Source organism: Taurulus bubalis (genome assembly GCF_910589615.1).
Source record: "Taurulus bubalis genome assembly, chromosome: 7".
Taxonomy (NCBI): domain Eukaryota; kingdom Metazoa; phylum Chordata; class Actinopteri; order Perciformes; family Cottidae; genus Taurulus; species Taurulus bubalis.
Window position 1 is genome coordinate 16,045,599 of NC_136595.1, and position 14,064 is coordinate 16,059,662.

Sequence of the window (14,064 nt, forward strand, 5' to 3'; positions counted from 1 at the left end):
AAAAGACCTGTGTGTTCTGAAAATGAGAATAGACTTATTTCTTGACGTGTCAACATACCGAGCTTCCTCCTTCTTCTGCTCCAGCTCAGTCTCCTGCTGCATCTTCCTCTGCTGGCTCTCCTTCTCCCTCCTCATCCTTTTCTCTAACAGTGCAGCCCTCTTCTGAGCCATGTCCTGCTGTGGCTTTCCATCCGCCTGAGTCATATAGGAAACAAAGTCAGTCACCTTGAACTGTTTGCGGTACAGTGCATTCTTTTCAGAGTGAAAAAAAAATCATTGCTGCTCATTAAACACAGCTGACCTTATACTGTTGTGAACCCGATTATTGTGTGATACTCCCTACATCATTTCATAGTTATTGTTAAAGGTCAAGGCTGGCACAGTAGAAGTATGCAGTTTTTATCCATATTCTTACTTTTGTGATCCAACATTGGCACACCAGGCGGCTAATTTTAGTCCAAACTGGTTTCATTTAGAGTTGCATTTCAAGTGAACATCCTTTGCTCATCCCTTAGCATCCACCCTCACATCCACCGTCTATTCAACACTTCTCCAACCCCACATTTACACAGCTGTGCGTGCATTATTCACAACCGCCCCAGTTTTATGACCTACATCGAAGCCCAGACTGCAGCTAGCGAGCTATCTTACCAACCATAAATGGGAAGATGATGCTTTTCTCATCTGACTTGTTTCCTGAACCATTCATCATCTTGTGTTTGGAATAAGACTGTTTCCTAAAAAACAAGCATGGCTGCTTTAAGTGCAACTGCCTTTTTCCCCAAGAAAAGTGACACTTTGTTGTTGATGTTATGGTCTTTATAATCTATAATGGTGGTTCTTTGTTGACTTTGTTAACGCGTCAGTTCCAGTGCAAAGTCCAAAGAACATTTCCCGTTAAGGGCATGTAAAGCATATACCATCTTATCTGAAGAAACATTGACTGGTACATTTTCATTCAACTCTCTAAAATCTGCAAATACAATTTGTATTTATTAGAAAAAGAAAAAAGTTCCTCAAAAGATAGACATTGGTGACAGTTCTTTGAATGACCAGCCTACCTTGAAGAAGAAACCACGAGACATCTTATGTTCGTGATCCAGGCCTTCCACGTCATCCTGCTGCATCTCCAAACCATCATCAAGTGTCAGTTCCTCCAGTGTCTTCACGACTGACAGAGGAACCTCAATCAAACTACTCTTGACTTCTGGTCTGGGAGGAATCTCTGTAGGAGTCACCGTGAAGGTCTCGACCACAGGGTGGGCCAGAACCTCAGGAAATGACGACTCTATAGGTTTCAGATCGCCAACTGACTTCTGAGCTGAATCTGGTTCTGTTTGTTCTATTTTGTTCTGCAGGTTGAAGGAGCTGGACGCTGGGTTGGCTACACTTATACTGTCATTCTCCCTCTCTGGGGAAAGGAGATACTCTGTCTCCTTGTTGGTATCTCCATCTGAGGCTACTGTCTCTGGATTGGCGGTGACCGGAATCTCCCCCATGTAAACAAAAGAACTAGCTAAGGGCTTGCAGGGAGAAAATCGCCGTAGCCTGGGGATGCTGTCGACAGATTGTGGGGCAGTTAGGACTCGATTGTACGGGGCCAGCTTTAACTCGTTGGGTCGAACGGTGCGAGGATTACGTGAGTGGAACGAGGCAGATTTGCGTTTGATGCTAGTGGGAGAGCGGTGGGTGGAACGAGGGGAGTCGGCAGGAGAAGACGGTCCGGAGGATCTGGTAACAGCTCGACTCTGTTTTTGTGGTGATGGGGTCGTATGCAGAGCAGGGACTACCCACGCCTGCTGATGTTGTTTCTCCCTCATGGCCATGATCACTTCCTGCTGCTGGGCCAGTCGATGCATCTCAGTCTGAAGGAAGGCTAACGAATGGTTGAGTTTCTCAATAGAATGTGTATACTCAGTGAGATCTACCTCTGTTAGCTGAGCATGGCTTTGACCCCCTTCCTCTCCTGCACCAAGCGACTTTGTCCAACAGGAGGCTGTGCTACTTTGCTCTGCCCCATCAGGTGTGTCTGCCTTGCTCCTCCCGAAGGTGAAGGTGGGACTTGTTTTCCCTCCTTCCTCTCCACTGGCAGCCCCATCTCCTTTTCTCTTTACCACACTGAGGAACGCTGAGTGACCCATCTTTTGCCGATGCCTTGTAAAAGCAGCCTCCACTTTCTTCTTCTGTGCTTCAATGGCTTTACGCTTCTCCTCCAACCTCATCCTTAGCTCTACCATCTCCGTAGCCATGACCTGAGCAGGGTCATTGGCTGGAAGTGTTGCCGGTGTGGGCGATGCTTTAGCAGTGAGGGGAGGTGTGGTTTGCTGATGAATGGGGCTGTGCTCAGGGGTCGGGGCCCAGGAGACAGATAACGGCAGGCCAAACTCAGAGCCCTCAGGAGTGGTCTTGAGGGAGCTGCTGCTGCACCTACCCGAGTCTGGCAATGATGGAGTGGGTTGCTTCTTCTTCTGTTCAGCAAAGCATGTCAACTTCAATCCTGAGGGGGACTTGCTCTGACTGCTTGGGCAGGGGCTCGGCGTGTCAATCTCCAGGTCCGTGTTCACGGAGCAGTCTCTCAGAGAGGAATCCTCATCCAGCATGTCTTCCGTTCGGATATGGATGCCAGTGTCCACCTCGGCGGTGTCTGTGGTGCTCGGAGGCCCTTTGGAGTCCGACTCTGACACTGGCTCCAACACACCAACACCAGCCCTTTGGTCCTGAGTGTGCAGAAAGAAACTGTTGTTGATCCCCTCCGCTGGGGGCCTGTTTGGGCTGTGAATAATCTGAAGGGCTTCCTCCATGGAGGGAGTTGTTGCCATGACACTTCCATGTCCATTTGGGTACTCTCGGCTGCAAGGCTCCATATCAGCCAGGCTGTCTGGGCAGCCCTCCTCCTCCTCAATGCCGACGTTCTGACCGTTCACTGGCTGGAAGGACAGGTTACGCTTCATTCCATGGGACAGGTGGTGGACCTTGAAACCAGAACCATCATCACTGCTGACGGACCTGACCATGCCACGCGTAGAGGAAGGACCGGCGGAATCAGAGTCCTCTTTGTCAAAGGGGATGTCAAAAGACACTCCATAAGGCCCGGACCTGAACAGAACAATTTAAAAGTTATTTACTCTGGTTTGGCAACATACGCTTTTCTTAATACCTGTAGGATAATCATTTATCTTGGGGATTGGATATTTCAAATCAGCAGCACATAAACAGGACAGTAATATTACTAACCTTTTCCCTTTGGGCCAGGTGCCGAGGTTGCCATCGACAAAGGACATTGAGGTTGACCTCTTAATCTCTCCTGCATTAGACAAATTAGCAAAGTAAGAATCAAAACTGAAGTTGTATTCTACACGTATTCATATTCTAATATTCATAGCTACTCATACATACATTTCATAAAAAATAAAGATTACCTGAGGTTCGAGGCTTGGGACGGAGGGGCAAACTAGAGAAAAGAGAGAAAAGGACAGACGTGTTACTGCAAAATTGTAAATGTAATATATTCTCATCGTCTTTTTTTTATCTTTAATTTGTCCAGATAAAGATTTTGCAGCACAAGCCAATCTTATCTGGCTTAATCATATTCACATATGCTAGCTGCCCACCAGCCGTCATAAACTACTCCAGAGTTTCACAATTAATACCATCATTTCGTGGACTAGCATACCTTGGTCTTTCAGGACTTGGGGGTCTTTCCATGAAGCTCCTCTTGGTTGCCTTGGAGATGGGGATAGCTGGTATAGTCTTCAACAGGGATGAGGGCTCTGAGGTGACACAACAGAGACAACTGACCAAACTGTGCTCGGTCCTCTTGGGAGATCATTACCTCGAGCACTACCATAATCTCCTTCTACACATGGCATTACAGTTGCTATTGCTATTATGAATGTCTTCAGAATGTAAGACTTACCTGTGCCTTCGTTGTTCAGCATTCGTGGATTCACAAAAGACGGCTTGACCACCTCAAACCACCCAAACAGCTCTGCCATGAACACTAAGTAGTTATTCTGGGAAAATATTCAAACAAGACTAAGATTAAAATCATGAGATTGGGTCATATGTAATCACTCAAATTATGTGTCCTGTTGTCACTTTATCCTCGATACATCAACACCAAAAACAATTGCATTACACCTTTTTCTCCAGCAGGTGTCTCTGTTAACCCTGCTAGAGAACGTGAGTGGATGAGTATTATTACTATCTCAGTCTGCATAAAAACAATTGATCAATCTTGTTCCATTTTCAGAGTATCCTCCTTAAGGTTATATAGTTATATAGTTCAACATACAGTGGAAACACTTACAAGGGATCTATTTTCATCAACCTTTTAAGCAAGGGATTTTCCAAAAATCTGTGACATTTATGTAAAATAAAGAAATGTACTTCCTGACATATTAGGAGACTTTTTACACCGTAAGAGTTTATGCAAGCTAAGTTAATGTAACCAACATCATGGCTTTTCACATGCTAGATAAGCTAATCTTCCACTTAACTAACAAAGTCAACGGTATATGTGGCAGTGGAGAGGATTGATTAAGGCATTAACCTAATTTTGTAAAATAGAGGTCAGCTATTTTTTTCTTTTCTCAATCACCAGCATGCAATCCAGCGGCCAACCTGAATCGGATCGGGGAGGAAATGTTGGGGGGATTTTTGACACTGCTGAGTCTGGTCATGTCCATGTCTGAATCAGGTCAACATGCAGTGGGAGGTCAAACTGCTTGAGGACACTGCACTGCAAAAATGACGATCCTACACAGTAATTTCCCTCAGTATTTGTCCAAACCCAATGTTTTTCCTTCTTATAACAGAGGAACAAATGTGTGGACTGTGACAGATTATTACACTAGAGTTGCACTGTATACCAGAGGTAAAATATGTAGCCTTTAACAGGCAATACTAAAAAACACCACATGGTTCAACCTGATTCTTTTGTCTGCCTCATTGTGTAGAAAATCCGTTCAGTCACATATTCAGTCAAGATTTGTGCTATCACGAGTGAAAGAAAAAGAATTTAAACAAATTTAAAGAGACAGTCATCATCTGGAAACAAAGCAAAGAATAAGTCACAATCCTAAAAATCTAAAGCAAAGTTATTTTGCATCGCAAACTGAATCCAGCTCAGAAGATTTTTTACCGCATTCACATCTTTCAAGAATCAATATTTAATCAATTAATTGTGCCAAACTGGGCTTCTATCGCTGTAAACATGCCGGCACTCAAAAATGCACATGTGCACACAATATGCAAAACGAGTGCAGCGAAGCAGGGACGACCTTGAGGAATCACGCCCCCTCCCCACCCTCAGTCCATGGTCTCCAGACAAAGACAGTGCTGCATGGCTCAGCTCTAAGGATACCTGATTTACCTCATCAGCAACATTTCACTCTACCAAGCACACACACACACAGACGCACGCACGCACACACGCAAGCACGCACGCACGCACACGCACACACACACACACACACACACACAAGCCCCCCAACTGCAGCCCCAAAGCACACCAGGAATGGCAGACACAATTAACACCAGTAGCAGTGGTGTCCCTCGGGTGTTACTGCAGCATTTTAGCAGTTTCTTTGGACTCTTTTTTCTTTCACCACATGCTAGAAATTAGAGCTGCAAACGGGTGAAAAGCTGTGTCGCTTTGACAACATGTACTTGTGAGAAGCCTGAGAGCAGATGGTTACCAAAGCAATTAAAGTAAAGTAGAAAGATATTGACTTCTCATCTTTACGTGCAAATTGAACAGTTGCTTACTACAGATAGAGGTTTTTTTAATCAATTAGTCAATTAATGAGTTTAATCTTTTCCATCGTATTTTTCTATGGCCATCACTTTTGCCATTTTTTATAACTCGTATAACTAATTCACTCTTCAGCAAAGAATTACTCACAAATAGGCAGTCAAATGCCAAAGTGCAGGTTACCTTTAGGTGTGTTCAGCATGTGAAGCCTTCCTCAATGGTGTAAGATGAACAAAAGAAGACAAAAATAAAGAAGACGCAAGAGAGACAAAGATCTCCTATCGTCCTCCCAGATTTGTAGCCGAAGCCCTCCCTGACTTCTCCCTCCCCATCTGCCCGTCTGACTACTACTGACACACCAGGTGGGAGTGTTATCGCCTAATACCACCAGTCAGCAGTCACACACACTCACATAGATCCCCAACCAACTAACCACCGCTCCTCCACTCCACCTATCTCCTCATGGACTGGCATTACTACCCCCGCCAAGTCTGCAGTGTTGCCAAATCGGTCTGGTCTGGAGATTTAAGTGTCAGAGTGTGTCACTCTCAGGATGAAAACAGGAACCTGATTGGTGATTACAAGAAGAGAGCTCTAGGTTGAAGGGGGTGGGTTTGGAGGGCGCTAATCCACTGCACATGGATGGGCACAAACTGCCCAGCCTGCATGTGCTACACATTCACACACAGACTGTGCATTGCAATACCAGGGTTTGCACACATCTTTTTTTTTTTTTAAATACACGTAAACAGCCAAAAAAATTCCATTATCCAACTCAGCTTAGACACACACTGAGCTTTCTCTGGGCATCAATGTCAACACACATTGGGTCAGAGTTGATTAAAGGATCTACTGTAGGTCCTGCAGCCAGGCAGACAAACTCAATTTGGTAAACTCATTGCCTTGATTTAGAGACAACTTTATCAGGCTGCCGTGGAGAAAACTGTTCTATAAAAGGACAAAATAATCTAAAGAAGAATTATCTTTCATTCTAAAAATTTCATGTGGCCACACACAGACATCGCTTCAAGTTAAAAACTTCAGAGGATATTATGACACTGAAAACATAATTATTTGAATGTCAAGTTGTCATCACTACTTGAACGTCAACTAATGACTCATTGTCAATAATACAGTATCTATAAATCAAAGAGAGAACCAAGTCGAACGTCTAATTTTTACTTGTAATACAGTGTGCCAAGTTTTTTTGATGATACCTGACAGTGGAACAAATACAGATAACTCATTGCTGATATCTAATAGTCAGACTGGAGATGATCCACATACTTACAGCCACGTTGAAGAGGTAGCTTGTGAATTCGAGGAAGTGTGTTAATTGCCTTCCTCAGGGCAACCTCAGCACGTCTGCTGCTTCAAACCTCCTGGTAAAGAATGCTGGCAAAAGCCCAAAGCCAGTGAATTTCATTTCTCCTTTTTGGATCCACAGATGGTAATTTAGATGTGCTGTGAATTAATTAAATGAAGAGCCAGTAAATGGGAGTGGGTCGTCGTGATTTACTACCTCAGTTTCCATTTGGAAAGTACGGCCCTAATGTGTGTTTTCTATGGCTTTGGGGGTTGGGTACTGAAGGCTAGTTTATTGTCTCTTATAGAGGCATACTGAATATGATGTGGACTGATCCTGTTTTCACCAAACAGACAAAACATTGTGTTTCATGGAGACTTTCGCTCCAGGTCTTGTGGTACCTTAAGCAGGAAGGGAAGAAACCCTTAGCTCACATGGTATCAGACACAGGCATGCTACATAACTGTCATTGTATTATTTATAGGAGACGTGCATTACGATGCGTGCTATCTTAGTGTATTGATGTGTATTTCTGTATTGTCACTATGTAAACTGTGTTGATGCCATGAAGAATAGCTGTTGTAATGCAAAAGCTAATTGTGGTCTAAATGTGTGTGTGTGTGTGTGTGTGTGTGTGTGTGTGTGTGTGTGTGTGTGTGTGTGTGTGTGTGTGTAGACGTTCACTCAGCCTTCAAATGCTCAGGCTGTGAGACTTCACGCTCAATTCTAAATATCTGCACACATCTGATTTCTGTGGATGACTGATCATATCTCTGAAAGTGTCTAACCCACATAAGCTACAGTCTATCCCTCATGTTTTATATGAAAAGAGGTAACTCCTTTAATACCAACATTTTGTTTTCTTTCTATTGTTGATGTCAAGAAGTCAAATGTATGACTATCTTATTTAAATCTACTTATTTTTAACTTGGCAACACTTTGCAGCTCATGCATTTACAATAATGTTTAGACAATTAGTATATTTGTCAATTAGTTAATCAACAGCAAATTACTGAGCAGCTATTTTGATGATTGATAAATCCTTATACATGTGTTGCTTTTTCTTGTTTTATATGAATGACTGAATATATTTGCGTTTAGGACTGTTGGTTTGACAAAATAAGATATTTGAATATGTCATTGTAGGCTCTAGGAACTTATAGGCATTAGAAAAGACAATTGATTAATAGATAAACTCACCATCAGTGAAAATAAACTCACTATCAAATATAAAATGGTATATTTTGGTTGTGTTTTGTTCAAAATATCCATGTGGCTCTATATAATTGTATGTTCTTCATTCCAAATGGAGAACATCTGATCTAATTCACATCTGATGGAAGGATTTGCACACTTTCAGCTGTGTGTGATATTTGTCATGGTGTGTGTGCTCTCTGTGTTTGTCTGTGGATGCTTCAGTGATGGACATGTCTAAACACATCCTCAAGCTAACAAAAGATGCGGTACCTCTTTCTGTATCGGGGGGATTGAGAAAGTCTCTTCCATCTCCCCTCTCAGAGTTTCAAACTGGCTACTGGTATACGTGTTATCGCTCTTCCTCATCTCCTGTTTCCATTTCCTTTCACATCAACACCTCTTTCACTTTCCCTCCCCACTAATGTCTCGGCTCAATCTCTATAATAAGGCCTCCATCAGTATGACGGGCCAACATGGAAACTGCCTGGAAACTGGGTCAAGGTTACTGAATCAAACTGGTTCTGTGTGCAGTTCTAGCTGCACTGCTGCTCTCAGGAAATAGCTCTGCCCTGCTGGGACGTTTCTTCATCCTTCATGAAATCAGTGTCAGCAAAACACTGCTACTGGCTGCTTCACATGACCGTGTGTTTTGTCTGTGTGAGCTTTGAGCTGGTGGAGGTACAGCTATGTTATCCTCTCCCTGATGCACTATCTTAGATTCACAAATACATAATATACATATGACTATAATAGTCGGGTGAGAGGGAAGCCTGGGTCGGCCTGCTGAACCTGCTGCCACCGCGACCCGACCCCGGATAAGCGGCTGATAATGGATGGATGGATGGACTATAATAGTAGTACACGTATCAACACTGTAGCTGCTGTTATTGGACTCTCATTTCACGTCTCTGCTCCAATCTTTCAGGACTGTTTAATAACAGAATGAATAATAATTCTACTTTTGCTCTTTTTTAGCTTCAAATGCAATAAGAAAAACGTTTGTATATATTTGAAAATATGTTTCCATTACTATTACAAAAGTATTTTATCAGTTTCTAGACAGGTCATGTAATCAATTCAACTGAGGTGACGGATATGTCCAATCAAGTGTGTGTAAAATACTCTCAAAGACAGGGTGGAAACTGCATTAACAGTCGTGTAAACAGCATGTTTTTAAATTGAATGTGCCTTGAAAGCGGATGTTTAGTCCGCTTAGACTGCCCACTGATGTTTGTCCTTTCCGTAACCTGCGTTCAGTCAGAACAACAGCTCTCTGTCAGAGGACATGCTGAGGCACAGTCTAAGTCATCCAGACACATCAGCTTTTGTCACAGATTCTGCAGCTCTGACTGAGATGGACACATACGGGACAAACATAAACACAAACACACAGCTCGGCTGGAAAGTTACACCAAACCACCAGATGAATTGTGACTTTCTTGCGGCGGCAGAGCGGTAAGAATCGCTATTTTGAGACGTTGTGGGAATTGTGGCTATTTGATAAAAAAGTTTCTGCTGACAAAAATACATCTACGAACGCAACTAGAACAATATTTTTTGGAGCGAACACTGATCTTTTACATAAATAGAATATTAGTCATGCACACCCACACAATGCATTCATATGGCATGTGTTTCTCCAACTTAAGACCTTGTTTCTCATACATACTACAACACTCAGTTTGAGTAAGAAGAAGGATAAGGACAAGAACAACCAAGAGTGGCCCTAATCAAGTAAAACAACATGAAACGGAAACTACACGGGAGCCACAAACAGGCTGCCTATTACTTGTAAGAATGGCAGTCAGTGCGAGACACAGAGAAAGAAAATGACTGATTAAAAAAAGGCCAGTACACAGAGAGACAAAGTATGGCAGTAGACAATCCCAGAAATTTAGAATTAAGAGAGACAGAAATAAATACATATATAAAAAGAAAGACAGGGCCAGAAAGTTATGAAAAGAGGAGAGAAAGAAAGAAAAAGAAAACGTAAAAAGGAGTGTGTTAGGAAAGAATGAAAAAACACTAGCAGACATGTTGGAAAAGAGTAGTGCAGATCTCCAGGATTGTGGTTGGTGACAGATAGTTTGAATTGAATGCTTTTTCCACAGCATGACTCACCACACGGGCCTACAGAGTTTCTCATTTCTCCTGTTTCATTGAGCCTTTCTCACCACATGGTTTTCTCATAAGATTTGTCCAAAAACTCATGAATGAATGAACACATACATGATTTGTATCCGTTTTTGGAAACAATGCTCAACTTAATTTTAACTTGACACTTTGATTCATCTATTATTTTGTAAATGTGCCAACTGGCATAACTCAAAGGGTTAAACAAATGTTAAGCCATTTCATGTGAGGTCATATTTTTTCAGATGGTGGCTTTTATAGTACAACTGGCATTTCTTCTTCCTGCTGGCACACACACATTTGGCATATTTCAATAGCTGAGTTTCAACAAGTCTGTAGAGGAACAGTTTAAATTCTGGGAGATAAATCTGTGAGGACTGTGAGGATGATTACACACGAACTGTACTGCAATTTTCAGAGTGTTTTCAGAACTGTTTTCACTGGAAAAAACGTAAAGCCTTGAAAATAATCGTTGAGACCACTTTCTAAAAACAACTAACCATGGAATATAAATAAAAATTACAAAACGTATTTAAAAAATAAATAATAATAATTACATCCTGTACAAGTTTGATCATTTTGTGAGTCACTTCAGAACTTACAGTAAGTTACTGACAAAACTGAACAGGTCCAAAGCAGTGGTTTGATACAGTGAGTGATATTATTTCTTTTTTTTTTTTTTTTTTAACTTTTGTGTTGAGTGCAGTCAGTTTTGAGCCGTACCTTGATGTTGGAGGAGGCGTAGAGCATGTCCTCTAGGCTGAAATGACAGCAGCTGTTCAGGTTGTCTTTGCAGAAGTCCTGTATGAGCTGCAGGTTGTACAGCCGATCAGCCAGCGTCATGTTCTCCTTCAGACAGACATCTGGGAAGGCAGAGGGAGCCATCAGGTGTCAGTGTGACGGCAGTATGATAGTTAAAGGGCTTCTGGTTAGGACCCACACCTCCAGGGTTTTCAATGTACTTTAAGATCACAGAATGGTGCTTAGTGTGAAGTACAATGTTGAGGAACTTTAAGTAAGATATTGCTGATGGATTGTGACTGACCAATCATGACATGTCATCAATCTGTAGGCGGAGCTGTTAATACAGCGTCATGTGAGTGATCTTTTGTCTCTGAGATGTGTATTGTATATACTACGTGTGTGTATGTGTGTGTTGGGCCCACTGTCAACACCCTTCATTAGCAAAGTGATGTCATTATGTTGCATCTTTTGTCCATGACTGATCTTTGATCTAATGAATCAACCATTCAGGGTAAGGGACAAAATGGCACTAATCAAACATCCAAACATTTTTAATTAAATTTCAATGGGCAGAAACAGTATAAGAGCCAGAAACAAACAAAAAAAGGAAATTCTCTACATTCTCCTTTTTATTTGTTTTGGTCTCTTACAGTCCTGCAGATGAATTCACTTTGTGCTTTGTTGCAGGACGTCCTGTTCCAAACCAACACAGCCACCCTTACTTCAGCCCACACCAACTGTAAGCTCCTTACCCTCCAGCGGCAGCAGCTGAGCGCAGTAGAAGTGGAGCAGAGCGCCCAGGGCCGAGCCGTCCGTGCTGTCTTTCAGCAGGTTGTCCACTGGGGGGATCCAGGGAACCAGCTGGGTCGACGCCTGCTCCTTCCTGTAGCGAGCCTGCGTTACATAAAATACACACCTATATAAAAAACTGCATTGTGCAACATTAACCTGTCTACATCTATAGTACATATTGAGCCAGACTTTTGTTTCTCTTTAAATAATTCATTACAGTTGTTAAATGAGTCATGTATAGTAGTTTCACTATCATAACAGCTGTATCTTTATTGTCTCTTTAAACACTTTACAACACATTTTGAGGCTTTGTTAGATTTACTCATGAATGAAGGTAATTTAATTCTTGTGTTTACAGCAAGAGTTGTAAAATGTTGAAAGGGAATAAAGCCCACTCTGGTAAACATTAGTTCTGCACAAAAACTACTGAAGCAATTGACTGACTATTTGTTTTAGATAATGTGATCTTTGTTAGTCCTTATGGTATAACATATCAATATTATCTCCAGTACATGCTAAGCATTTTCAACTCAACTTAAATGTTGATTTACAAACAGCACTGTGTTACAAAAATGTGTCCAAATTGTCCTATCGATGGGCCAGTTTTCTTTGTGTGTACAAAGTAACTTAAAAGAGTAGCCCGATGTCATTCACATTTACCGTACATAATGGTTTTCTACTAAAACCCACACAATGTTTGAGGCGGAGACACAATGTTACAACACAGTGAGAGCTGGTGCAAGGACTCAATTCAACAATTCAATGCCAAATGCTCCCAGACATCCCAACTCTGAAATGAAATTCTAATCCCTTGGGACCTCTTCAGCGATTCCCCAAGGGACATGTCTAGTTCCACTGACAAGGACCTTTAGCAAACACAAGGAAGTGTGTTAGAGTTCATATACACATATTCTTAATATCTGTATGCCACGGATTTCAATACACGTGACCAATCCATCTAAATTGCAATTAATAGAGACAGTAGACTAGAACCGATTCATAATGTAATTCCCGCTCTACTGCTTTATCCTACTTGCAAATAATTACATGTGTAATATTTTGATGATTATTTTTCATATTTTTACTGTATAGTAAATTACATGGATGCAGAATTAAAGGAACACTCTAAATTCAAAATAGGGGAAGAACGAGAAAAGCTGGATTCATGTAACAGGTTGATGTGAACACGTGTGACAAAATGATTGCAATCTAGACAGAGAGATGAAGGACGGAGCAGAGACGTTCACTATGGACATATAGATGAAAGAGCGTAGCACAGATTAGTTGACTTACGGGCACAAGCTTCATGTACCACTTGGTTGGAGACTGCAGCAGCATAGCAAAAGAAAAAGACAACAACAAAGAAATACCTGTTAGTGAGATAAGTTGGTAATGCGATTAGTAATACAAGAAAAGACATGACAGCAGTGAGATCAAAAGAGAACCTTGGTGTTACTGAGAGTGCACAAATAGCGGCCCACAAAACCCACATAACCCTGAAATTGTGTTAAGTGTAATAAGGTATTAGGTTTAAAGTGTGTATTTTAGGCTTTTGCTGCTCATACGTCTACCAGATCAAATAAAAGTTACTTCATCGTCACGATTTCTCTCAAATAAAATGATACTGCAACTGAAAGATGAACAACAAAAGCAACATTTCAAAAGCCTTATGCAACAAATGTGTGACATGAGATTGGATCACGAGGCCTGCATGTAATCTGCATTGCATGTAGGACTTTGTCCATCAATAGGTATGCGTCCTTATACGGCTTTAAAGATACACTGATTGTGTTCAAAGTGTCCCTAAATCCACATACGTTCACTGCTGATGTGTTGAAAATAAACTGAAGTGTGCTCGTTTAAATTGCTGAGACAAAGCTTAGAATGAAGAAACACCTGTTTGACATCAACAAATTGAGGAAATTAATCTTTTTGTTGCTAAAGAGGAGAGCGTCAGCTAAACATCTGGAGTAGGTGAAACAAACCGAATAACAATCCAATTGCATAAACGTAACAAAGCTGTCAGCTATCCACTGACAATATAAGCCGGGGAGAGGCTTGGCTTGGCCAACAGATAATTCCCACACTACCTAGAAGCATCAAAGAACCAAATGTGAGACTCAAAGTGGCTGGCAAG

General features: G+C 41.8%; 1 protein-coding gene across 1 annotated transcript in view; it reads right to left on the minus strand.

The window, feature by feature from the left end:
- camsap2a (calmodulin regulated spectrin-associated protein family, member 2a) overlaps positions 1–14,064 on the minus strand; it is a gene marked incomplete at its 5' end in the record, with an annotated part of 44,543 nt that overhangs the window by 6,674 nt on the left and 23,805 nt on the right. The window contains 9 exons of the mRNA XM_079221132.1: positions 59–195; positions 1,062–3,096; positions 3,235–3,304; positions 3,420–3,451; positions 3,674–3,770; positions 3,917–4,013; positions 11,115–11,254; positions 11,888–12,029; positions 13,221–13,253. Of these exons, the coding sequence (XP_079077258.1) occupies positions 59–195; positions 1,062–3,096; positions 3,235–3,304; positions 3,420–3,451; positions 3,674–3,770; positions 3,917–4,013; positions 11,115–11,254; positions 11,888–12,029; positions 13,221–13,253 (2,783 nt within the window). The remainder of the gene's footprint in view (positions 1–58; positions 196–1,061; positions 3,097–3,234; positions 3,305–3,419; positions 3,452–3,673; positions 3,771–3,916; positions 4,014–11,114; positions 11,255–11,887; positions 12,030–13,220; positions 13,254–14,064) is intronic.